This window comes from Nelumbo nucifera, chromosome 4 (genome assembly GCF_055504915.1).
Source record: "Nelumbo nucifera cultivar China Antique chromosome 4, China Antique-T2T, whole genome shotgun sequence".
NCBI classification, from domain to species: domain Eukaryota; kingdom Viridiplantae; phylum Streptophyta; class Magnoliopsida; order Proteales; family Nelumbonaceae; genus Nelumbo; species Nelumbo nucifera.
The window spans coordinates 84,284,161-84,311,627 of record NC_142652.1 but is presented as its reverse complement, the minus strand read 5'-3'; the positions used below and the strand labels follow the sequence as shown (position 1 = coordinate 84,311,627).

The 27,467-nt window shown below is 38.3% G+C and overlaps 1 protein-coding gene and 1 long non-coding RNA gene across 12 annotated transcripts; both read left to right on the top strand.

Annotated features, from left to right (window-relative positions):
* The first annotated feature begins 1,871 nt into the window (after positions 1-1,871).
* Positions 1,872-18,862, top strand: LOC109115938 (uncharacterized). Of its 2 annotated transcripts, none has more exons than XR_002023600.2 (6): positions 1,872-2,148; positions 10,892-11,041; positions 17,427-17,609; positions 17,698-17,874; positions 17,981-18,149; positions 18,419-18,862. It is a non-coding gene; the product is annotated as an uncharacterized LOC109115938 (long non-coding RNA). The 2 variants fall into 2 exon arrangements; XR_016085249.1 differs by lacking the exon at positions 1,872-2,148 and adding an exon at positions 2,180-9,184.
* A 2,891-nt stretch (positions 18,863-21,753) lies between these two features.
* On the top strand, positions 21,754-25,168 carry LOC104586282 (proline-rich receptor-like protein kinase PERK13). Of its 10 annotated transcripts, none has more exons than XM_010243485.3 (9): positions 21,754-21,920; positions 22,010-22,082; positions 22,429-22,627; positions 22,707-22,948; positions 23,408-23,534; positions 23,616-23,687; positions 23,787-23,973; positions 24,088-24,216; positions 24,674-25,168. In XM_010243485.3, exons 3-9 carry the CDS (start codon positions 22,474-22,476, stop codon positions 24,828-24,830), a joined length of 1,068 nt encoding a protein of 355 aa, XP_010241787.1. In that variant the 5' UTR covers positions 21,754-21,920; positions 22,010-22,082; positions 22,429-22,473; the 3' UTR covers positions 24,831-25,168. The 10 variants fall into 10 exon arrangements, with proteins under 10 accessions (XP_010241787.1, XP_010241794.1, XP_088758829.1 ...); XM_010243492.3 differs by having other exon boundaries at positions 21,755-21,920; positions 24,088-24,220; XM_088902703.1 differs by having other exon boundaries at positions 21,755-21,920; positions 24,670-24,809.
* The last annotated feature ends 2,299 nt before the right edge of the window (positions 25,169-27,467 follow it).

Genomic DNA, 27,467 nt, shown 5'->3' with positions numbered 1-27,467 from the left:
TTTTTCCTAAATTCTCAAATTACCTTTTTTTTAATTTATTTTATCAGGCTATTTTGCTCATCCTTGTAGGTGCAACCTGTTGAATCACGGCCTCCCCTCCGGTATGAATGCAAAAGTGGTTGAACGTCATTGTGAAGTCTAACACCGTTAGCTTGGACTCGCCACTTGATATTGCAAACATTTCAACCAAGTACGTATATGAGGTGAGCTCACTCACCGACAGAACTTTCGGTGCAAGTGACCGGATGTGATCACCCAAGCCAAGACCAGCAACCCGAACCAAATCCTTCTTGAGTGACAACACTTTGGGATTACCTACTTCATCTTCTTGTTGAAACACGGCTACTTTGGCACTGTCGTCGACTCCGTTGTGAGTCCTAAGAGAGCTAATGAGTTTCATTTTAGCTTCTCCTTCTCCCTGATGACTCGGGTCATTGGTTATCATCGTCGTGTCGCAAATGACACAGAAGATGCAATTGGTGATGAGCATCGGGCAGTCATTGCCAAAAATACCAATTCAAGTTGATGTTCTCGATCGATTACTGCATACTTGATATGCCTGCTGCAGTTCAAGAGCTTAGTGGCCATGTCAGCAAACATGACACTTGAGCTACAACCCATGCCAGAGTTTAGTCACTAGCGATGGGCCAAGTTGGTTGCAGAATAATGGGTTCCACTCTTTGATGAGACCCACCTTACCTGACCCTTGTTAAAATACTCGTTGGTTTTGCAAAGTCAACCCAAAAATCCTGTAGCTTGAGGAAACCCAATGCTAAACAATTCTCGTGATAATCAATGTCCGGGATCAAAATTCAATGGTAAATGAATTTCACAGCAAGACCATCACAAGCTGATGAAGCTTCCGGTGATAATCCAGTAACAATTAGGGGGTGTTTTTTTTTTCAGATTTTGAGAGGGGGGAAGTTGGTTAATGGGATTTTGGTTCCTATTGACTAAGAATCCCATGTTCTATTTTCATATTTATGTGGAGACTGTGGAAAGTTTATTTTACTAGGTATCACTTATTTTGAATGAGACAAAAATGCCTTTTTAATAATGGATAAAATGGTCATTGCCTTATTTACATGACAAATAAAAGAGCATGGGTAAATGAACTTATCCGAGTAAGTGTTTCACGGAAAAAAATTTACCTAGGTAACTGCATTTACCCAACAAAAAGCAAACGAGGCTTTAAAGGTATTTTATTTTGGGTCAATTATGTGTTATGAGAGAAGGACAAGAAAAAATGAAAATTCAAAAAGTTTAGTAGTGTATTTTGGTAATTTAAGCCTTCCATTGTCTAACTTAACAGTTGAGGGGCATTTGTCGCAATATAAAAGTTCAGGGGTATTTGTTGAAAAAAATAAGTATAGGGGGTCTTTGTCACTGACCCCATAGTACAAGGGGTCCGTATAAGGGTAAATTATAAATACCCCTATACAATGTGTGACAAACTCCTTATACTTTCTTTTTTGCTTTTTACATGTTGGGATCTCCCACCAACAAAACACATTCCAACACCCTACCAATTTGATTTGACACCATGCATCTCACTATGAAATTGGGGTCCACCATAAAAGTGAAACTTCTCATGTATGATATGTACGATGTAAAATGGTGCTCGTATGGTGTTGGAACATATTTCATTGATAGGTGATTCAAACAAGTTGGGATCACCTACCAACAAAACAAGTTCAAGTTCTAACACCCTACCAACTTAATCTGACACCATACATCTCATAATATGTGCGGTGTCAAGTATTGTTGGTAGTATGGTTTTAAAAGGTATTCGAGGCAAGGCTAGAGGCATATACCTCAAGGTGAGGTGGCCAAAAAATGACTGGCCTCAATAGCCTCTTCAAGATGTTGTAGGGTGGTTGCCTCAATTTCGGTGAGGCGTACGTCTCTCGCCTTGAGGTGTAAAATCATTAAGGCATAGCCTAAAAAATATGGGTTTATGGGTATTTTAATGGGGGTAAATATGTAAAAAGATGAAAAAGCCTTGAGGAAAAGGGACTTAGGGTGGGAGCCGAACATATTGGGGGTTTTCTATCTTTTTTTCTTCTTAGTTTGAACTAAGTGAAAACTACAAAAGACATGCTCTCCTCACTCCTCAAAGGCTCAAACTCCATTAAAATGACGATCAAGGTGAATTTTCCCTTTTCTTTTCTTCTTTTTTATTTATTTATTTATTTCTTTCTTTCTTTCATTCATCTTATTCTTCCATTCTAACGCAATTGCACGAGGGTTTCTCCCTTATTCTTCTGTTCTTCTCCTTTTTCTATTTTTTTTTATATTTTTCTTGTAGTTTTTGCTTGTCTACTACATGGGTAACACCGATGTTTGAGTTTTTATTTGGAACAGAAATTGAAAACAAAGTTTTGTGTTGAGTTTCCCATCGTTCCATCTTCAATATTCAATATAACTTATTGTCTTTTCTAATTTTATTATAACACAAAATAGAGTTTGGTTTGAACTTTGAAGTTTGTAATTGACTAACAATCGACTAACCAAGTGATCAATGGCCAAGGTAAGTCATTATTATTTCTTAAATCATAATTTTCTATGGTTAATCTATTGCAATTAATTGGTTACTTAGTGTTACATAATTATTAACGTTATACAGTATATGCCCTTAGCTCCAATCGGATTGTTGTACATAAATATTTATTTATAAATGGATAAAGTATATTTTATTGTTTCATGTTTATATTGGTATGTTTTCTATTAATTACCCCTTAAACTAGATACTTATGAGACTCATGTTAGTTTAAAATGTTCTCAATTGTTGGATAGACTTGGTGAGTTTGTCCTGCCAAGGCTGACACTTGTGTGTTGTTAAACAATTGAAACAGCTTGTCTCTGCTGCTAGGGTTATACCCCAAGCACAGTCAGTGTGTGTTTGGAAGAAACACTGAACCCGGACTAGTTTCCAATTATGCCCTATACCTTGGAAATAAATGGGCAAAATTGAAAAATTACACATAACCCCTAACTTGATTATGTTACTGCATTAGGTGTTGGACTGTGCTATTTTTTATGTGCCAATTACTGAGACCCATCAAGGATTAACACCTGAGCATGTTGGGGTAGTTTGTGAGTTCACTTGAGCGGGTGATCATAGTATTAGGATCGACATATTTATAGGACAAAGTGAATATCAGGGTTTACACTCTCTCTAGTGAAAACTTAAACTGTCGATAGTGAATTTCAATTGTATTTGAAATATATTTTAATAAAAATGTATTAACATGTTATATACTACTATTTTATGAAAAAAGTTTGCAAAAGGTTTTAATCTTGTGATCTATCTAAGCACAGAATATAGCATTGCACTTTGCAATTAAGGGAAAGATCATTCCTTGTCAAGCAGTATTATGATCATTATGGGCCGAGAGGTTAAGTGTAAGAGACCATTACAGGGTTGATTACATGATGAGATTTATCCCACTTAAGTTCATTATCCTTAAGTCTTCATAGGGTGGCTGAATCCAATGATCATTTAGGTGTAAATGTTGGGCTAGACTGAGCCCATGCTGATTTGATCAGGGGTTCACTACTCTGAGTAGTGAATTCAACTTAACATCTTTTAAGGTGGGTCCGGACCCTCCGACCTTATGGACTTAAGAGAGACCTTTGTAGGGTCACACACCATACAATATTAGGCCTAAAGTGGCCATGCAACACCTAGGGTTGTGAGCCTTTGAAAAAAATGAGCAAAAGACCCAATATTAATAAGATTAATTAAGTTGTCACATGACAACTTTAAGTGGTGTCACATGACAACTTTAAGTGTTGTCATGTGATTTGGGTCAAATCTGAGTTTGGTATTGGATATGGAGCACTTATCCTCTCAAGAGGATAATGTTTAATTGTTAAAAGAGTCTAGATCTAATTCAGATCAAAAGTAAAAAAGTAATGATTGTATAAAGTAATGAACTGTAAAAAAAAAAAAAGTAATGATTATCAAATCAATAACACATTTTCTAACATTTTTACACTCTAAAAAGAAAGCATTATTGTATCTATTTTTTTGGATACAATTTTGTATTATTTTGATAATCAACTTTTTAACTAAAGTTAAAAGCATTGGAGCATAAGGTAATTGGAACATTTAATGACAGGGCCTACACTTAACATCGATTTCAAACAAGCAAGATGAGTACAAAAACAATTTAAAATCTGAACAACGTTTATATTCATGAACTAAAAAGAGAGCAAATATGCAATGTACAGTTGTACATATTTGCGTTTGCATTGCAACCAAACACAACCCTAGCAATAGAAATCCCGTTCAACTATGTTCGAACACATCACACTCTCCTATGTCAAATTGAAACTAACAGAGCTAAGGTTGTAACCACGGTATGGACGCTAAGTTTTATCAAGGGTAAATTACAAAGATCCCCCTATACTATGGGGTTTGTGACAAAGACCCCCTGTACTTTATTTTGCCACAAAGACCCCCTATACTATGACCGTGAGACAAATACCCCCTTCCGTTAGCCTTCCGTTGAAGTCTGTCATTGCAATATTTTTTAATCCCCATACTACCCTTGTAATAACTATTCAGACAATTGGGAGAAAACACTGTTCATCTTCCCCGACCTCACGATACACGAACAGTAGCAGTGGTAATCCTCTATACCTCAGATTCCTTCACATGTTCTCTCTCTCTCTCTCTCTCTCTCCCCTCCCCCCTGATATCTCCTATTCCCCTTCCCCTTTCTTCTTATTGCTTTCCTCTGTTTTTCGTTCCTCTCGGCCATAGCCACCACAACTCGTTGCAGTAGCTAATTCGAGCATACCCCCCTCCTTTGGCTTCTTCTCTCCCTCCGTTCCTTCTTCCTCTGAACTGAAATTACAGTTCAACTTTGCTGATAGAGATATTGCTTCTTTAATGATAGGACCAAGGGTTCAAGGACCATCTTCTGTTAAGGAGAGACAATGACTCACAACTTGGTAGTCACTTTCCACAATCAAACTAGACCAATCCAATGAGAATATTAGCTTTAGACTCTAAAAGAAGAGCTAGTAATTCATCCTTCAGGGGTATTCCTACTCATTTTAATAAAGTTTTTTCATTGATAATTGAGGCACTTATGAAGATTTTATTGGGCTGAAAATGTCCTAGAAGACATATTATTACTTGTCTTTGCTTTCCAGAACCAAACTCCCAAATCTACTTCCGTAGCCATACTTGTTCATTACAATAAATCAGGTCCTAGGAGATTCTTAAAATTGAATAGAAAAAAGTAAAATCACCAAACTTACATGCATTTTTCATTGCACTGAAGTCCACAATCTACACTCCTTCCATTCTTGTTCAAGAAAGGTCTCTAGAATTGGTATTGATCCATCAAATAACAAAGAGCCTATATTGAACATAATAAAACTATCAACAACCTTCTCCAATGCTATATTAATCTTGCAATTGCTCCATCCTCAGAGAGAAGAAAGGCAGGTCATCATCACCATACGATAGCTCGATACCATCCCAACAAATTGAACTTTGGTTGACAACAAAAAATACTTCCATCTCCATCTCCAGGTTCCTCTAAATATGAGAGATAATTTATTGAATATCTTACCAAACCCGCACTACTATTAGCATGAATGTTCCTATAGTTTAGAAGCTGCAGGCTTGTCCAGGAACCAGGTTAGTTTCCCTTCAGGTGAAACAATTTGAATAGGCAACAAATCAGAATTTTCTTGATTCCCAAGCGCTCTATGCATAACATCAGCTTTACTAGATCCACACACAACAAGGGTGATGCTTGAAGACAAGTTGATTACTAGAAAAGTATAAGTTATTCTCTCTAGAGGTGGCTTTGGAGAGTCCTTGATGAAGGTTACCCATCATTTATTCTCATTGACGAGAGGATGCTCGAGGAATAGAGACGCCACATGACCATCTGGACCCTTGCCCAAAAGCATGAAAGGAGAGGAGAGCGGAATAAGAGAGAAAGGGGAAGAGGAAGAAGAGAGATCAGGGGGAGAGGGATAGAGAGAAATGTAAAGGAATATGAGGTAGAGGGGATTATCTCTGTTGCTGTTCGTGTATCGTGAGGTCGGAGAAGATGAATAGTATTTTTCTCTCAATTGTTCGAATAGTAGGGCTGTTCACGGTCGGGTTGGGTCGGTTTACTGAGATTTTTTCAACCAACCCGACCTAGTCGAGTTACCCGAAATTGAAACCGAAACCGACCCTGTGTTAAGCAAAACCAACTTGGTCGGTTTGAGTCGGGTTGGGTCGGTTTCAGTCGGTTTCGGCTCTAAGTTCAACCATGGTAATAAATTTGTAGGTTGGAGAAAGAAGACTGAAATTTGATGTAAAAAATGACACCTAATTCTATTAGAGAAAGAAGATTGAAATTGGTAGGGGGCGGACCAAGTTAGAATAGAAGTTATCAAGAAAATAGAAAGTCAAACTGTATTAGAGAAAGAATACTGAAATTTGTATATTTCAAGAAACCTTCTAATCTAAGTAAAAAAGGACACCTAATTCTAATTGTAATTGGTTGCCTATTTGGTGTAAAAGACCATAAAAACTAGGATCCTTTGATTATTTTCTTTAAACTTTTCCAAAAAAATTCCTTGTCTAGTTGTCTTACAATACTTGCCATTAATGTCATTCATAACTAGAATATTAGAAATTAAGTTAGGTTGTAACTAGGATAGAGACAACTTAGTTAAGTAGGAATTAAGTAGGTTGTAAATACTAACTAGGAACTAACTACTAACTACTAAGTCGGTGAAAATCGAAGCCGACCCAAATAATTGGTTTATGATTTGTTACAACCCGAAACCGACCGGTGCTGAAGAAAACCCGACCAATTCGGGTTGGATCGGTTTGGTCAGATTGGGTATTCTTATGAACAGCCCTACCGAATAGTTATTACAAGAATAGTATGGGAATTAAAAAATATTACAACGACGGAACTCGAGGAAAATCTAACGAAAGGAGGTTTTTTGTCTCACGGTCATATTATAGGGAGTCTTTTGTCGCAAAACAAAATACAAGGGGGTCTTTGTCATAGACCCCATAGTAAGAGTCTTTATAATTTACCCTTTTATCAAATATGTTTGACACGAGCCTCTCCCTTCGCTCCATCATTCCTGCTATTCTCTTCCCCTCCCTCCCCACCGCCTCTTCGCTTTCACTGACATCAAATCGTGAAACTCATTCACCGTCATCGAAGATGATTCTGCAACTGAGTTCGAGCCATAGCATCCCTCACCGTCCTTCTCTCTTCTCTTATCCTCCCTCTCCACCGCCCCTTTGCACATGCATCGCGAATCGTATCCACAGTCGAAGACAACTCTGCAGCCTCCGATTAATCCAATTAACTCCCTTATTTCTCTTTTCTCATTCTCTCTCTTCCTTCTTCGGTCCAAATCTCCTCCACCAATATAACCGGCTAATGTGACATTAATTTGAGTGTTGAAACCATCGTAGTGTCTCACGTTTGAGGTTAGGTTCTTGTGCCCACCATTTTTATCAGTAAAATAAAACATGGTGCAGAAGCAGCATCCATTAAGTTGTTAACGTCAATACCTACATCAGCAAATTCAATATTCTCGATTGTGTAGTTCAACTGCAACAACATGGCTGATGAGTTTCTATTGTTGAAATCGTTGAAAAAGCCTAGAGATTGGATTGGTAGAGATCTCGGGAGGTCTTTTGACGGTGCGATCACGAAAGCCATTTCATTGCCGCCGATATTGAGTACTCACGCTGACGGATAAAGAGAAGACTTCACCGTTCGATTGATTCTTAAATTAGAATGAATAGGGTAAAAGGCATAGCTGCTTGGTGTTATCTGTTCTAGACTATCCATGCTCAAGTCAGCACCTCAAAAGCCATTGTAGATGAAATCAGAATTTTTTTAATTTACAAACGATCCAAACAAAAGCAAAAACATAGACAAGCTTACCAAACATGATCAAGTTGTTGATTAATTAACTAATACAAACCATTTTCCATCAAAAGTAAGAGAAAAAAAAGTTTTGCCGTCATCCAAGGTCTTTGTCTCAATTTTCTCTCCAATGTTCTTCATGGAAAGAGCTAATGAATTCAGTATAGTAGTCAGGTTCCCCTGTTCTTACAGGAGGCGAGGGTTGCAGATCATCTAGGGGAGGGTGGCGTGTTCGGCTGTCATTGGACGGGACAGACGATGTGAGCTCTTTTGAACCCTCCATTTCTTGAAATAGTTTCCTTTTTAGAGAGATTTTCCCCACTATTTCCTTTTTTTTTCTTCGGCATCTCCTTGTGATATGTGAAGCATTGTCACTCGTATCCCCTTTTCGTTGTTCTCATCAGCCACCAGAGTAACACTATCGCTCCAAAAAGGACTCTCTTCCTTCTTTGAGGTTTCGATTTTGCTTTTACATTCATAAACCTATCTCCTTCGTCCCCTATTTGCACCTTCATCCATGGACCATACTCCCCTGGTCTTTCTGTTTCAGTCATCTTGCTACTTTCAAACTTCTTTACGATCGGTGTTTGAATATTTGCCCTCCTATTTTCAAGTTTTTTCCCTGCCGCTATGCTTATTACCAGCAAAAGAGGATATTGCTCGATGGACCTTGGTTCTCCATTTTGGACTTTCAGCAAACCCTTTTCCCTCGAGAATGATATCCACACTTCCACAGTATATCATCGTTAGCCCTCTCAATGTTAAAATCACCTTTAACCCACCACCACATACTTTTTATTCGTGCCATTACAGCAGGACAATTGGATTTCTTAAACCATCTGATTCATGTTTCATTTTCAGAGCTTTCAAAGAGTTAAGTAGAATTTTGACTACTTCTCCGCTTTTCTCAACAAGACTTTCCCCCGTAGTGTAGCATTTGCATTGGATAGTAGGAAGGCCAAACAAACAGCTTCAGAGAAAACTCCCCTCTCACTCCCCAGTGTAGCACCAACATTCCGTTCTAGAACTGCCTCGAACTCGATTCAAGAACGCAGGATGAGAACTGCATGGTAATTGCCAGCATGTTCGACTCAGGAAAGCTCCATACCAGCGTTATTCGTTTGAGAAAGCTTCGTACCAGGCGTGAATCGACCGATTGAGAGAGGGGAAAGTTTGTTTCTAATGATCGCAAAGAAGACGCCGAGATTCCACACGAGCTCAGGGACTCTAGAGAAAGTTGTAAAGCATCGTTCCACCGAGGGAAGGTGTTGCTCTAACCCTATTTATCATTTTTTATAATCTAACATTACTATTTTTTGTATGGTGGATTGTAGCGTTTTCTCCCAATGCACCGATGGAAGGGCGAAAGGGAGTTCGGATGGGAAGTCGAAGAGTGAAAGGGGTTTTATGATCATATCTGCACCTACATTTTTAGGGTTTTTCGCCAACCTACCTCCAAGGCCCCACCGCCAGCGGACATTGGTTGAGAAACCTAAGATGGCAAAAAGGAACTTAAAAAAATAATATTGCTCTGTTTTCTATTTTCTTGTAGCTTTTTATTTTTCTGGTAATAATGTTGAGTTCTAGCATCCAGTAGACCAAGCTTGGGACCCAAGTTTATTCTATGCAACTTGGTTGAGCTACTATGAGAATCTTTATGAGGGTTCTGATTGTTTTAGACCTTTAATGCTTGTTTTTTAACTTATTGGTGTTTAGTTGGTGAGGAGGCATTTGACACTTAAATATGGTTTAAGATTTGAAATTGGGGTTTGATTTGTACATATGTTCTTTCCCTTCTGTTATTGAATTTGGGTCTCTTACTGTTGGTGAGCTTGCACGGAGCTAGCATATGGAACCGAAAAAGAATAAGCAATGACAGACTTCCAATGATAAATTTCTCGAGTATAATGACCCAATGCTTCTTATTGGATGTATTGGTCTTTGGTCATCCAGGAAGCACAGTTGGATGGTTTTGACCTATTAAAACCTTGGTTTTGTTATTTCAGCCTATTCTGTCTATCTAAGATCAACACATCAGTCATTCCAAACTCACCAGTTCCACATGGTAAGGTCAACCTAGGAATCTACTGACCAATCTTGCTTTTTACCATTTATTAGATTTTAGTTGGATCTTCACTCAGCATCATCAGACTTATTATAGATTGGTCATAGTCTGATTTGAGAATTTATTTGATGGGCTGGATGAAAGCCTTTTCATGCTTCAGCAATTGAAGTAGCAGTAGCATGCCTGCTCCGTTACTCCCAATCCTTGCATTGTTTGTTACAGTTCTGAGTCTTGATGCACCTGCCAGACCATGTTTTGTTTCTCCTATCACATAGTTTCTTCGTTTTCTAGATCTCTGCACTGCAGTTTGAATCCATGCCAATAGTTATAGAATGGAAGATGTAAGAGTATTAGAAATATTTCAATACAAATGAAATGGGAGCTGCTAGTTTCTATTTACCCAACTAAGCTAATTAGGTATACTAAAGCTGGTCAGTGCCCTTTGTGAGGCTAACTATCTCATCTAGATTTTAAACTTGCAATGTTCAAGTTCAGATCATGAAATCTGATTTGCATTTGAATTTTGAATCAGTTGAAATTGAAGATATCAGAAATTGTAGAAGACCAAGCTCAATATCTTTTAAATAAGTTGGATATCTCTTGTTTACAAACACAGTTTCTCTTTTTTTTTTTTGTTTCAATGTCTTAACTTCTCTTACTGTTTTCTTTTTTTCTGTTTTTTCTCTATATCCCACTCATCTACAAGACATGTTGATGCTTTCAACTTGAAGAGGAGGCAAATTTTTATTATGCATATTAGGGTTTAATTGTTTATTGGAACTTGGAAAAGTATTTGTATGGTTTGAATAGTTGGGGTTTAATTGCTTGCTCATTTCTTCTCATTTGTCCCTAATCTTAACTGGTGATCACTAATTCTTTTCTTTCCTTACTGATCTGCTTGTTTCAGAGTTGTTACCAAAGATCGTAGGTTTGTGGCTTTGAGTTTCCATCCAGCCAAGGCATGTTCACTGTTGAAAGCTAAAGCTCGGGTATTTACAGTGGATCTCCCTTGCTTGGTTCTGGCAATATCTATTTGGAAGGAAATTGTTTATACTTGGTATGATATCTAAAATTGGCTTTTGGCCTTTTTACCATTTATTTTCACATGTACATAATAAGGAACTTTAGTAATAATATCATAGGTTATGCAATTTATATTATACATATAAGTAATTGATTATGCAACCTTCTATGCATTTTATTGTTCATCATCATCTTAATTTGATATTCCAAATGCTTCTGCAACATTCTATGCATTTTATTGTTCGACCCATCATTTGCATTATTTTCATCAATGCCCATATATTTTGTAAACTCTCTCAACCCTCAAGAAGAAAAGCAAAACGTAAAATTACAACACAACCTAGAACAGTTGTTCCCTTCCCACTCTTTGTTTAGCTAGAGTATCCACAAAGGAGTTAGCACTTTACCCATTGCAGGGTTTGCAGCTCAATCTCCACACCTTGGGTTAACTATTTAAACTTCCTTTTTTCATTAGCTGACCTGCATAGTCCATTCGCCTCCTTTTACAACCATCCTATAATCAATTGCTTTCTAATATTGAGTTCCTTAGCCTTCTTTCACCCTTCAATTACCTCCAAGATTTCAGCTCTAAGTGAAGTAACTACACCAATAGAATCGGAAAATATAGGAAGAACTTTCTCTTCTCATCTTTGAAAACCCTTCCAATGCCTAAAGGCTCTAGGATACCTTCACTACTCCCATCAAATTTCAACTTAGGTGGTGTTTGATATAACTTTTTAAACACCTAAGGTTTAACAACTTTGCTTTTTAGACCCCACTAACATTTGGGATTTTAGGTTTGATTAGAGATCTAAAACACAAATCTAGTTGGTTGGTAAGGTCTCATGCTGGTCATGGTAGAGACTTGGGATCGAATCCCACTTGCACCTAGGTTGGGGGATAGGCTACCCCCAATTGTGTAGCCCTTCAAAAGAAATAAAAAAAGATCTATAATGGTAAGACCTGGTTTCACGTCTTACCAAAATTAGACGCATTTTAGACATGATAAAAGTGATGACCAGGATTACATAATGAGTGATGTTTATGAAGAGGATGAACAATCTACATCATTAGAGGATGAGATAAGTCCAGCCCATGATTGTTTTGATACAGAGAGGCACAATGAGTGTGGTGGGCAGACATCAACTCATACCCCACTTAGTGAACCAAACCAGTCTGGTAATGATTCTCATGATGGTGTTGGTAGTACAACTAGTAGTATAACTCAAGTGGATATAATGGGGCCAGAGTTGTTGGATGATTATAAACAACCGAATGTGTTATGCTTTGCATATTTTACAGATGATGAGCAGGCACCACAATTTGAGGAACTTGTACCAGAAAGGGAAATGTATACACCAAAGTTGTCAATGGGGTTGACATTCACCAATTAGAATATATTTAGGGAAGCTTTGGTCTCACATGCAATTCTTAATGGTATCCAGTTTAACTATCTTAAGAACAACAAAAACAAGGTTATAGCTCATTGTAAGGGTAAGTGCGGATGACACATTTGTGCTTCTTGGACGCAATATAGGGAAGCATTCCAAGTCAAATCATTTGTAGAAAAGTGCGAATGTGCAAAGGGTCTGAAGAATGACAAGATAAGTTTAGCATGGCTTGCTAAAAAGTACTAGTACAAAGTCATGGATGACCTGAATTTTGAAGGCACTTACATTACATAATGAGACCCTCCGAGATTACAGAACTGATATTAGTAGGTCAAGCACATATAGAGCAAAGGCATTATGTGGTATTGAGGGGGTCCGGACTGAGCAATTCAAGAAGTTGCCTGATTATTGACATGTGTTTGTTTAATGAAGAGTATTAGGTTCAATGAAGATACTCCAGTACAGTTTTAGAAACTATCTGTGCTTCAGTGCTGTGAAGATTGGTTTCATGGAGGGTTGTCACTCATTTGTAGGGCTTGATGGCTGCCATTTAAAGCCACCTAACTTTGGTCAAATACTGTCTATTGGTTGCACTAGATGGGAACAATTGTATATTCCCAATTGCTTTTGTTGTTGTTGAGTCAGAGTGGAGGGAATCTTGGAGTTGGTTTTTGTCTATGTTGTTTGAGGCTATTGGAGGCCCAAAGGAACATGTGTGGGCATTTATTTTGGATAAACTGAAGGTATTTTCGTAATATCCTTAGTGTAGAAATTCTAGTTCATTTATTATGTTCGGTTGTTTGAGTAAACATACCAAGGATTGCTCATTGTGTATCAGTGCCTTATGGAGTCATTCAAGTGGATAACTCTAGGTGTTGAGCATAGATTGTGTGATTCACAAGTATTCAAATTTCAAAGGAGGATTCAAGGGGATAGACTCGAGGAACTGTTTATGGGGTGCAACCAGAGCATACATTGTTCCTGAGTTTGATTGCAATATGGAGAGTCTCAAGTCTCTAAGTAGTGATGCATTTGAATGACTGAAGAAGATACCCCCAGCTTTGTGGACCAGATCAACTTTTGGGCTTAGGGCATGCAATAATGATGTCTACAACAACTTCTCAGAGGCCTTTGGATATTGGTTGCAAGAGACAAAACTTTTATCACAATGGTGGAGACAATTAGGAGGTAACTGATGAAGTTGGTGCAAACGAGGTATCAAATGCTTGCCAATGAGAAGAGTTCTATATGCCCAAATGTTAGGAAGAGAATATCCTATCTGCAAGAGTGTGCCCACAACTTTTTCCCTGTGTACCTTATGAAGAGATGACTAGATGTGCTATATGCCCAAATTTACCTTTTCTTCCTTTGCAGATCCCCCCAATGCTTTTTTGAAAAGATGTGCTTGGGTAGAAAAGGTATTTATCTCTCTCAGACCTCCAGACCCTCCCTCACACTCTGAACTCTCTCTCAAACCCCTGACCCTCCTCTCACACTCTGGAGCCTCTCTTTCAGACCCTCTCTCACACTTTGAACCCTCTCTCTCTAACCCCCTCTCACACACTGAACCCTCTCTCTATCTCTCTCAGACTCTCCCAGACCCTCTCTCAAACTCTGAACCATGGTTTTCAAAACCAGACCAGACCGAACGGTCGGACTGGAAAAACCGGGAACCAGCCACCTGATCGGTTCCATTTTTCCCGAAAACCGCTTTTTCCTCAAAACCATTGATTTTGGTCAGCAAACCGCTGAACCGGCCGGTTAACCATTCGAACAGTTCAAACGGTTTTGACCGTTTTTCAAATTTTTAAATTTTTTTGTCATAACGGGCCGACCTTTCGGGTTGAATGGTCGGACCGTTCGAACCGATAACCGGACCCCTAACCGGTTCGGTTTTAAAAACCATGCTCTGAACCCTCTCTCTATCTCTCTCAGACCCCCTCAACCCCTCTCTGGATGCTTGAGGTGGAGCTCCACTCCTACGACTTAGAGGCATAACTCTAGCTCCAACACTGTGGGACAATGCACCCCCTCCCCTTCCCTTGATGAATCCCTCGTGCTTTTCTGTCCTCTTTGTACCCCAACCCCCATGGTACTTTGTCTATGTCCAGTATGGGCATAAACTACACCACCCCACTCCCACCACCTGTTGATGACTCATTGGTTTGCCTGCCCTTAGATCCCCTCTTATTGTGACCTACTTGCCCGCACATCTCATGAACTTGCCCCTTCTCAACACACAATGACTGATAATCACCTCATATGGGCCCTTTGTCGTAATTTCTTATGTCTCCCCGACTATGGTCTTATGGCAAGTGGGACAATGAGGATCGGTTGCTTAACATGGGGCCATTGGGTCTCATCTGGGATGGGCACAATGATATGACTGTATACCCATATGCATTTTGCAATTATGTATATGAGGTCAACATAGTCATATATTGAACACTCTGTATTTGTATACAGGATATTGCATGAAAACATGGTATTGCAGTCAATGCCAATTGTTTGCTTGTGTAGGTCCTCCACAAATTGGCAACCATCCTCCAATCATGTTGGGTCACCTCGAATGAAAACATCCCGGCATACACATGGAAACAGTTGCGAGCACGCTCTTGCAGATAGGATATTCTCTTCCTAACATTTGGGCATGTAGGACTCTTCTCATTGGCAAGCATCTGATACCTCGTTTGTACCAACTTCATCAATTGCCTCCTAATTGTCTCCACCATTGTGATAATCATTCAAATGCATCACTGCTTAGAGACTTGAGACTCTCCATATGCCAATCAAACTCAGCACGTGTCTCACACAAAATCTATGCTCAACACATGGAATCATCCTCTTGAATGTCACCACAAGGCCTTGATACGCAACCATCAATCCCTATAAATGGGCGACAACCCTCCATGAAGCCAACCTTCATAGCATTGAAGCACAAAAAGTCTTTGAAGCTGTCTTGGAGTATCTTTATTGAACCCAATCGTCACTATACTCCATGTGTTTGAGTTCAACAACACATGTCAATAATCAGGCAACTTCTTAAATTGCTCAATCTGGACCCCCTCAATACCACATAATGCCTTCATCTTTGCTCTATATGTGGTTGGCCTACTAATATCAACCCTGTAATATTTGAGGGTCTCATTACATAATGTAAGTGCCTTCAAATTCGAGTCATCCATGACTTTGTGCTTGTACTTTTTGGTAAGCCATGCTGAACTTATCTTGTCATTCTTTAGAGCCCTTGCATATTCACACTTTTCTGCAAATGATTTGATTTGGAATGCTTCCTTATCTTGCATCCAAGAAGCATAAATGTGCCATCTACACTTACGATGAGCTATAACCTTGTCTTTGTTGTTCTTCAAATAGTTAAACTGGATACCATTTAGAATTGCATGTGAGACCAAAGCTTCCCTAAATATTTTCTAATTGGTGAATGTCAACCCCATTGACAACTTTGGTGTACTCATTTCCCTTATTGGTACAAATTCCTCAAACTGTAGTGCCTGTTCATCATTTGAAAGATATGCACAGTATAACTCATTCGGTTGTTCATAATTGGTGAATCTCTTAAAGTGTGATCATACAATTTTTTGTTTTCCAATGATACCCCCAAAAACTCTCATATATGGGGTCAAAATGGATATTTGATAATTTTCAGAATTCAGAATTTAGAGTTCAGAACAACATTCTCTGCATTCAGAGTTCAGAGGAAAGAAAAGTTCACCAATACCAATATACCTCTTAATGTAATTATTGCACTTTCAGATGTCAGACTTCAGAGCAAACGAACATGCCCTTACATTGGTTCTAGATCAAACAAAGTCTACATTTAATGCTGAAGGATTGCAAAGACATTGGAACAATCATTAAGACTTTCTTTTTTTTTTTTGTCATCAGGAGATTTCTAAGGTCAGAATACATTTTACTTTGTTCAATAATTTGGGTTGCACTGAGAACCTTCTTTGTTTGTTTGTTTTTGTGTGTGTTTGAAGTGGAAAACTTAGAGATGGATCATGGTTAAATCAGACATCAGTTTGGCTGGTTTGTTAGAGGATGTTTAAACCTAGTGATCATGGGGACTTTTATTTAAATGTCAAATATCACTATATCTCTCAGTTTTTACCTTTTTATGATGAGCTGGGATCCTTGGGGATTCTAGAGATGGATGCTTTTTAAGCATCTGATTGGTGTAGGGGTGGGTTCCAGCCGAGCCGAGCCGAGCTGAATAGTACGAGGCTCGAGACTGTTCTACAAGGCTCGAGCTCGGTTTGAGTTAGAACCTTGAGCTCGAGCTCGGCTTGGCTCAAGCTCGATTTTGAGAAAAAATGTTTTATAAAAATAAAAAACTATATATAAAAATATTTTTATTTGATATTTAAAAAATTAATAATTATAATATTTTTATTATATATATTATTTTCTATAATTATATATATTCGAGCCGGTTCGCGAGCCTCATGAGCCGAGCTCTAGTAGGCTCGAAGCTGGGCTCGTTGCCACCCCTAGATTGGTGTCTACTTATGATTAGTACATTCCAATTCAACAGAGGAAACTAGTGGCACTGAATCAACATCCATAGTTTTTTCCCGAATTTGGCAAGTTAGGAAAAAATGCTCGTGCTTGTTTTATTTTTGACCCAGTTTTTCTATTACCTACTTTTTGTCCCAGTGGGTTATGATGGGTTAGACATGCATGATGGGGAGGAGGGTTGAACTGTTGCCACTGCCTTCAGTATTTCGAAGTTCTTCCACCAACTCTCTACTGTGTAGCCAAGCTACTGGGTTTATCATAACATCCGATTTTTTGCATTCATTTCAGTTGACAAAAGAATATCCAGATGCTCCAGGGGTTCAGATTGTTACAATCCAATGAGAGTTCTTTTGACATGGATTTCCCTGCATTCAAATTTCATGACTTCCTCTTATTATTCTTTAAGGGTTTCAAGATAGTTATATACAAAATAAAGCATATTTGCATGGGCAATGGACAAGAATTCTAAGTGAGAAAGTGTCTCTTCAGGATTTTGTATTTGCAAGGGAGGTCTACCTCAGGTTTACAATGAGCTGATGCTGATCTCCAGTGCTGAACCCTGCTATGCAGATAGCACACTGTTGTAATCCACAGCAAGGCCCACCTTGTTTATATGGTTGCATTGCAGGTCCATTGGATATTCTGGCAATTGATTCCACATTAGATTAAGTGGTCTGTATTATGTCAACAAACAGATTATTACAGCTCTGCCATGTGTGTTGGACTCTTTGTGGTTGACTTGAATCATTCGTTTTTGTAGATGCCCTGTCTGCTTAGACCAAGATATATATTATTATCTCTAATGTGGAGAGTTGATCAAAGCATTGGACTATTTGTGTGATGGTTGTTCTATGAAGGGTCCATCTGTTGCAAGTTTGCAACATCAGTGATTAGTAAAACATCAAAATAGGAGTGGAACATCCAAAACCTTACTTCTGTAAGTTTGTTATTGTTCTCATAATTTACTTGGCATTTTATGGTTGCAGTAATATCTGTGGTTTATGAGCCAGTTATCATATTCCATGTATTTTTAAACTTTGCAGGAGCACTATGATGACAGTGTATAGCTACTTGTGCTTTTAGAAAGGGAATGCTAACCCCACAACCAGACCTAGTTGTAGAATTCTCTTCCACTCCAATGCAAAACAGATGAACTACATTTTAACTGGCTGGTTGAACCCAGAGAGAAAATAGAATGGCATGAGTTACAAGGTTTGTAAGTTTGTTCAATAGGTAATCTTAGGCTAGCCCACCATGTATCTTATGTTCAGGTGGTAGCAACTTCTATAACCAAGGACTGGCTGTAGGATTATAATTCTCCTTTCAGAAAATGATTATACAATGCTTGCCGTGCCTCACAAACTAAAGATGAATGAGAATCTAGAGCTTTTCTTTATTTTCCTGAGCAATTTTAGTATGTGGAATGTAAATGTTGGTTTTCTGATCATATGGTGATTGGGTGTTATAATGTGCCTCATCAGATATGCTGGCCTTGTGGAGGCGGGGATGGACTCATGAAAAGTGAGATAAAGTGCACATTACTAGCTAGCATGCACCCGTGTTTTGTGAGCTGTATAAAAGTTCAGAAAGAACTATAGGTTCTTTCTGCTGTTGCTACTGACTGCTGAGTGTGGATTCTACCCAAAGTGCATTGTGGAGTGGTTGAAGTGTCTGCTTGTGGCTGCCTTATTTTAAACGAAAAAGTATATGTCACCTTGTCTGTATCCCACCTGAGCTCGGTTCCCAGTTTCTGCTTTTTGCCCAATTCCGCCTTTTGTCCAGTGGTCATATTGTTCATTGATCGTATAACTGTTGATCTCTTGTAAATACATGCATGGTAATGGTTTGTAATTGTATTTTGTTTATGAAAAACAATGTACACATCTACTGTGCAAGGTGGAGCATGGAAATGGCATCATCTTTTATTCTGTATCTACTTGAAACTATGCCATCTCAAAAGCCCTTTTGGCAGGGTTACCATTATTGCCTTGAATAATTATATTCAACAGTTAATCCCAATTATATTGTTTCTTTCTTGATTATCAATATTTCAAGTGGACCAGTAAAAGCTAATCACTGCTTCATTCATTTGGAGGTTGAATCTTAAACAAGAATGCTGTTTATTATTTTGTTTCCCCCACTCCTTGGTGGGGATCAATGAATTTAGATCAAATGAAGAGGCTTTCTTATGTAGTATTTGATTTCAAGGGCATCAAGTATGCTTTCCCTTCTTCCCCTACCTTTTCTTTCAAACCGAACACTTAATTTAAATGTAAAAGTGGAAAATCTTAATGGTCGTACAGACAATGTTGATTCAAAACGTTGTATAAAAGCTGTCTGAAGATGACCAGGTTGTCTCCCATATTCATTCTCCCTTCCTTTCTTACCAGAGTGCCTCCAGGGTCCCAGCAGATTCGATTCGATTCCCAAGCCTATTATAACAGGGACCACTTCACAGACATAAATGATAGAGATACCCAAGTATACGTCTCCATCTCCCTTAGCTGGCATCTCCCCCCTCTTTCAGCATTAAGGAGAGAAAATGAACTCATTAAACCACCCTCTGGATCAACCACGTGTGCAGTGGTCAGTGCCATGAAATTTGTCAGCTGTAAATACCACCATGCGCGGTTAGTAATACTAACACTGACTGGTGAAGATTGAGAGTTAGGCTGCATACATGCACCAGCGGTGCAAAACTCTGTTTCCGCTTTGTATTTGTCCCTTTAAACGGAACCTTCAATTAAAAAAAAAAGCAATAGTGGGTTTTATGCCATGGCTGCTACTTTAGGCATGAGAGAACTCAGAAGGGTTATATGGTGAACCCATGAAATCTAATAATGTGCCGGTTGACAAACGTTCTGGACTGGAACAAGAACTACTATTTGTTTAATTATCTTTCCCTGAACAAAAGAAACTGAGTTGGAACATGACCCGGCACAGCAGTACCACCTATGCTGTTAGCCTGTTACATATAGGATACCTAAATCCTGTTCTTTTCTGCGTCTATTTTGTCTTGTGTAGTGATTGTGTCTAACAGGAGGCTCTTGCCTAGAGAAAAAGGAAGCTGATCTCATTGAATTATTCTCCTTCTGGAGTTTGGATGCCCAGAATTGTAATCTCTTCGCCAAAAATAATACCAAGTTTGTGAGACAGTGTGTATGAAAAAGACAAGAATCAAAAGAACTGTAAGAATGACCCAGTATGGTTTGGAAAATTGCGGAAACCATCTATCTAATCATCAATGTGTTTTGCGCTGTTGATGTTTGGAAAATTGTGGAGTTTGGTGCATTATGAGATGTTCATGTTCTAGTTCAAATCCTACCAGACGAATATTACAATTTGGTTCCATTTCCATCTCGATCTATGTAATAACATGGCCAGTTGACAGCATTCGCTTCAGCTGATCTATGTAATATCGGACAGACTCCATGACCCAGAATTTGGACAGGAGTACGGACGATCCTACCACAGATTGCCATGATCTAAAAGCTTGGACAAAGGTGGCTTGTAGAGCTAGGCTTGTGCCAGTTGGTCCTACACAAATTTGTAGGCCAGATGATGAAACCCTTGCAAATTACAATGCTGTACAAGAAAACACCAAGCAAGAAAATATTGAACCAAAAAATTGGAAAAGAAAATAAAGAATTTTGGCACGGTAGGCCCAGAGTCCCAGATACAAGTCTGCACAAGGAAAGTAAGGCCTGTTTGATAAGCCCACATTTTGTCCTGGATCTTTGGTTTCATCTCTCAACTTCTGTTGTGAGTTCATTGACATGGCGTTTTCCATCCAGCCGTCAACCTACACAAGAAGACAAGCTCCTTCCCACCCACCCCTTTTACAGTTTTACTTTCCAGCACAACCCAGAGCACTATGTATAAACTCAGAAAAGCAGGTACCCAGGAGGGGATTAGAAAACAAAGGAACAGTTAAAGAAGAAATTTCACCCTGTCGTTTTTTATCCATCCAAATTTCCCAACCAGCTTCCCATATTGATATAACACCAACCAGTGCAAGAAAAGAGAATAAGTACATGTTCTCATGGTTTTACATTTTAGAAAATTCAGCCATTTTGGACGAATGATGGATTGTTTTTTTAATTTGAAAATTTGGACATTTTTATAATTTATATAATTTTTAATGATCTTATCACTGTTTTTAGCATTTATAGTATATTTATGTTTATATTACTTTAATAGTATTTTGAAAATTTGGAAGAATAAATGAACAAGATCCAAAAATTTCAGAAAAAAAATCCAAAATCTCGTGAAACTTCACCAACATTTAGAACCATGCATGTAACTAATTTGCAGGCTTCATTCTTGAAAATCAATAACACGTACCAGTGGAAGCTGGGTTTCCATTGAAGTTGTTATCTGATGTTTGGTTGGTTATCACGACCCCACATGTAAAAGAGACCCTACACATGAAAGGCAAGTCACTCTTTCCAGATCAGATGAACAGAAAGCAAAACAGAGGATTGTGTTGATGAGAGGGAAAAGACTTGAAATTGAGAGGCCGATTACTACCTTTTGTTTTAATTCTTATTTTATTTATTCATTTTTTCTTTTGATCTCCTTCAATGATGATGTCTCACATTACTAGTACATTTGAAGTCATTTTCCTCCCTGTCCACATCCACACGGTAAAATCAACCCATTACAGTTGATGACAACACCTAGAATGGGCAATATTTCTTTGGGTTGGGAATCTGGGGCAGAAAGATCCGATTGAGTGCTTGTGGTATACATGCTTGATATATTCTGCATGCGGTTAGAAATCAAATGTATATAATCATATCTTCTTTGGCTTAAGAGAACTTCTTGTTTTGTTATCTAATAACCAATCTTAACTTCTAGTCTAATCATTGTTCTTTCTGTCTTGGGAAACAGGTTTGGCCAGTAAGGTCTTTTAGGGAGAGGTGATCGCAGAAAAAATGGTGGATCCAAAAGCATGATCGTCCGACAATGCAGGACATAATGGTAATTCAACTTTTTCTACTGCTTTTAAGGATTCCTCTTCATTTATGTTTTTTGGTTGTCATGTAAGGAAGGATGGGATGTTTTTTCAGCAGAGGAAATTCTCTGAAATCACATTGGATGAAATGCTGAAAACCGGACAGCAAAGTGGGGTAGTTGCAAAAGGTCAGTCTAATTTCCTGTTGGGTTTATTGGGTCTTACCACAATTTTGTAGTGTCTCCAAGTGAGTGTCCTGAAGGTTTACACTTCAGTTTTTGGAGAAATTTTAATGCCCACTTTGTGGTAGGACCTTAGAACTATTGATTATGCCATTTTATACTGGACTACTAGTACTGTTAGACAAGTGGGACTTTTGAGTGAGTTAACGCGCTTCTGGTATGAAGAATCTGAGTCTACTTTTTATACAGGGCTTCTCAATTTATGATCTCTGTGGATGCTTTGAAGATGGGAAATATAGGTCAATTTTGTCCACCCATTTGATTTTGTTTCTTTTGCTCGTTTGCTACACAGGTTCTGTTTTTAAGTTTGTGGAAAGAGACATAAAGCTCTTGTCAGATGTCCAAGCCATATGCAGCCATAGTTGGAGGTGCTGCAGCGGGGATTGCATTGCTGGTGATAGTTATTGGTTTCATGTGGTTTTACAGATCACAGTTTAAGAACTTGCTAAACAAGAATTCTGAGACGGGATCTTCAGACCCATCTGCACAAGGTAGGGCTGCTTTGGATGAATCATGTAATGTTTCAAAAGAGCTATGCATGTGCCACTAATATCTGCTTTTCTTTGTTAGAATCAACAGTGGAGTGGAATAGAGGAGGTGGCTTTACTTCTGGAGGGACCTCTCTATCTGGACCGCAGGGAGTGAAGAAATTCACCTTGGAAGAGTTGGAGCAAGCAACCAAGCACTTCAGTAAAAGCAATCTTATTGGAGAGGGGAGTTTTGGTCTGGTGTATAAAGGCTTACTTTGTGATGGCACTATCGTGGCAGTTAAAAGGCGACCGGGTGCTGCCCGACAAGATTTTGTGAATGAGGTATAACTATTTTCTTACAAATAGGGCAAAGATCAATTCATTAACTGCTATGTGTTTAACATCTTGTGTTTTGTGAGAGTTCTTTTGCCGAGTAAGTTAAAAAGTTCAAAACTTTTTTTTATCAAGTTAAAATGCTCACTCAAATAATCTTAAGTCTGTTCAAAGATCCACAAGTACAGAACTCCCTTGAGGAACACAAGGCCAAGGTACACAAAATTCTGCTATTTTGTTGATCTTTTGTCATGTGAAAAGACATTTTTTTTTTTATGAATGATCATGTGAACAGACATTGAATATCCAAATTGCTTTATTAAAGGAAAAGCTATTGTTCTTGAATGTTTTACTAGAGGATAATTTAGAGTTCCTCTCTCTGAAAAATGTCCATTGTTCTACTTCAAATTTATACAACCTAAGTACAAAGATTTCAAATACAAAGTGATAGCTTATGTGATCAAGCAGGTACTTTATCTATCAGAGATCAGGCATAGACACCTAGTCACTCTTCTGGGTTTCTGCCAAGAAGATGATTCTCAAATGTTGATTTTTGAATATTTACCCAATGGCAGCATATGCAGTCATCTCTATGGTAAGTTTCAATTTGTGAAAAACATTAATATGGTTTGTGTTCATTAAAATACATATATACTAGTAATTTGATGTATGACAGATACTGGGCAAGGTTCAACAACACAACTAGAGTTCAAACAAAGACTTTCTATAGCTCTAGGGGCAGCTAAAGGTAGATACTGGTAAAATCCGATCAATAGTCTCTTGACCTTGTTGGGAAAAAGATAAATCAAACTATGCAGATGCTTATATAAAAATCTAAAATGTGCAGGTTTATGCCACTTACATGGTCTTGTACCTCCTTTAGCACACAAGAACTTCAAAACATCTAATGTCTTGGTCGATGAGAATTTCATTGCTAAAGTTGCAGATGCAGGGGTTTATAATCTGCTTGAAAGAATTGGAGATCCAGGGCCTTCATCTCGAATGACTGGTGGCAATGTTTTACAAGATCCTGAGTATCTTCACTTTCCCCTCTAAACTTTTGCCTAGATTTATGTGGATGTTTTTTCTCAGGTTTCTTCTTTATTTTTCATCCTTTTTTTTTTATAAACCATGGGTTTATTTGTTAGGGTGGGAGAATCAGGAAAGTTCTCTGGAATGAGTGATGTCTATAGCTTTGGGGTATTTCTTTTGGAGCTCATAACCGGACAAGAGGCATTAAAGATCAATTCCTTGAGAAGCCATGAAAGCTTGATCCAGTGGGTAAATAAGCATCTTCATATACATTTTCTTTAAACAAAGCTGTTAACTGTGTTGGTGCTGGAAATCTAAAAATATTGGAAACCATAAAATCCCAAGTGAAGAAGATTAGTTTTCAATTACCAGGAATTTACACCTTGTATTACCTCTCTCAGTCCTTATTTCCGAGAAAATACTTGCTTGCGTTGAATCTGTTGGAATATGCTTTGTTGTTACAGCTCAAGGCATTTTGTATTTGATCAACTTGATTTTGTTAAACATTTACATGGGGCAATTGTTGCTAGTACTAGAAAGGTGTATTTTTTTTTCCATGAGGATTAATTATTCAGTGTCAAGTGCAAATTAGACTGTTTTGGTGAACCTAAGAAGTTTGCATCTTCATTTGTAGCATATTTACATATAAACTACTTATTTTTAGCTTTCTTACTAGTTGCATCTCCAACTTTGTGAAGGTAGAATCACATCTATGTTCAAACAATCTTGTGGACCATCGGCTAGCCACCAGCAGTTTCACTTCAGAGGGAATGATGGATTTGATAAGGTTGACACTTCAGTGCATGAGTTCACCTGGAAAAGGGCGACCAAAGATGGACATGATCATGTTGGAGCTTGACCGAATACTAGAAAAGGAGATGACATTGACAACAGTCATGGGTGAGGGAACTGCTACAGTTACCCCGGGGAGCCAATTATTTACCTCAGGGTGAAATTGAAGACAAACATTTGTTTGTTTCTCGTAGGCTAAAAGCCAAAGAATGTATTTATCAATATTGATAAGCTAGCTCTGGTTTCTTTTTCCCCTAAAGTGTGTAAAATCCAGCTCTCATTGGTGTCTGGAGGAAAGGAGAAAAATTAGAACTTGATTAATGTGCACTAATTCATTTGTTAAGCTGGACTGATAGCTTAACTGGGTTAAGCTTATCAGTCCAAAATTACTGTGTCTTGTTTCAATATCTGTACATTGATGTTATCAGGCACTGGGCATAGGCACTAGAGTCTAAGCCTAAATTCACAAATAGGATGCTTCTTGCTTCCATCAATTTGATTTAACACAATAAGAAATATATCTGGAAACAGAAAATGAAACATAATATATTTGCACAGGGAATATTGATCGGATTCAAGCAAAATGTAATTGTTCTGTTAGTATGTAAAATATGAAAGCACAGAAAATAGCAACCACCAATTGGGAAGTAAAAAGGCCATTACCCAATCTTGATCCTAACTAGCTATCAGGGGTCTTGCAAGGGTTGATTGATACTGACCTAGCATTTTTTTTTTTTTTGGAACAGAGTGGCCACACTCGGATTCAAACCCACATTCTCACACTTGTTAGCCCAGGATTTTACCATTACACCATGCAATGACCCCCTAGCAATTGGGAAATAAATGTACATCAATATTCTTCATTGAATGCTCTATAGAAATTGTAGTGTATGTCAACACCAATTAGGTTACTTTGCACTAAAGGTTGCAACTTAAAATCCAACCAAAATAGGAAATAAAATAAATCTTTTTTTCTCAACATTAGGCACTTGGTTTAAGTAAAAGACATATAAAAGAAACCTTGAAAGTAAAAAAAAAGAAAGACCTATGGATCTGTCCTTATAGATGCTATATGTCAAGACATTTTAAATGCCTGGGACAGTCATCCAGAGACAACTACCCGTGTTTCCAAACAACAATGCACCAAGAAAGCCGAAATATAGAGATATGCATAGTACATATACTGTTGCTTTTAAATCTTATATATCAGATTAAAATAGTGAAAAGGTGATACTCTTTTTCCTTTCTTATCTGGATAGACTGGATTGGTGGAAAATGTAGTAATCTTAGTGGATAAAACTTTTGATTAGAGATCCCAATCAAATCCAGAAAATGTATGTAAGGATTAGTATGCAAGATTAATCAAATCCAGAAAATTTTCCAAGATGTGGCTTCTTTTCTCTAGGGTTGCATTTCTCCTCCACTTATCAACTGTTGTCATTGCATTATGTAATTCTTCTACACAGAACTTTTGTCCTGGTTGTAAGATCTTTGTTACAATCTCCATATCCTATTCCAGCTGCCTGTGGAACAGACAAAAGATGGTAAACAACAATGGTAATACCAGAACTCCTGAAACATGCAAGGATGTATGAAAGTATACAAAATGTACAATTTCAACCATGTTTTCAAGCAAAAAACTAGTCAGGCATATTAGCTATCACCAACACTGTAGAAAAAGACCCTTCTCACAACTAATCTAGCTAACCAATTAGCAATCAAATTGGGTCCTCAAGAAATCCAAGGTAAACTATATGCATCAAGGAGGAACTAAGCTTATCTATGTTCTGGTCTAGTTAAAAGAATGCATCAACTTCTACAGGCTAAACACAGTCCTTTTCACTACCCAGTTGAATTAGTAGCCAATCACTGAGCATGATCAAAGAGGAAGGCTGAAGCTTTTAAGCAATCCTTGACCTGGCAAGAATGGCAACCATGTCCCTTCTAGGCTCTAGCCGAAAGGAAGCAGTTGATATCAGAAACACCCAATAACTTCTGATACATCTCAACTATGTTTAAAATGTAAATGCCACAACTCTTACTACTCAACTTCCAAGGCCTAAAACTGGGAATTCCTCAGAAATTGACTGTTCAATGCTTTTTTATTTTGTCATCTTCTCTAACAGCGTTGAGGGCGACAGGATCAAATACAATAACAAACAAGAATGGTACGAGGCCGAGGGTCCCCACCTGTAAACAATCAACAGTCAGAAGACATTAGAGTCCCTTGGGATGTGGTCCTAGGGGCATGGTGCCAAGGACTCCGATGGTCAAATTAGCCGAGGGCTTGGTCACAGTAAGCAATAGCAGTTTGAATGAACAAGTGTGGGTAAGAGAGGTAACTGAGGCCATGGAATCCATTTTATAGTCGGAGTCACCCAGGAGCACGGCTCCGCTCCGCATGTGGGAGGCCATGATTGCGGCAGTTAAGAAAGCGAGATCCCCGCGGCCGAGCATTACCTTGCCGTTAATGACAACAGAGATCCTCCACCACTTGTCGCCCGCTGGTGGAGCTGTAAATTATACCCATATCACAAATCATTTACTTTTGCTTGTATGAAAATGGCGAGTTGAACCACGATATTTGATATTTCTATCAAGTATTAATTAGAAAGCACATAACTTTTCCCCTCATCCACCTAATATCCCTGCTCCTGAATCACTATCTACCGCTAAACCTTTATCACAGAAAACATAATGTAAC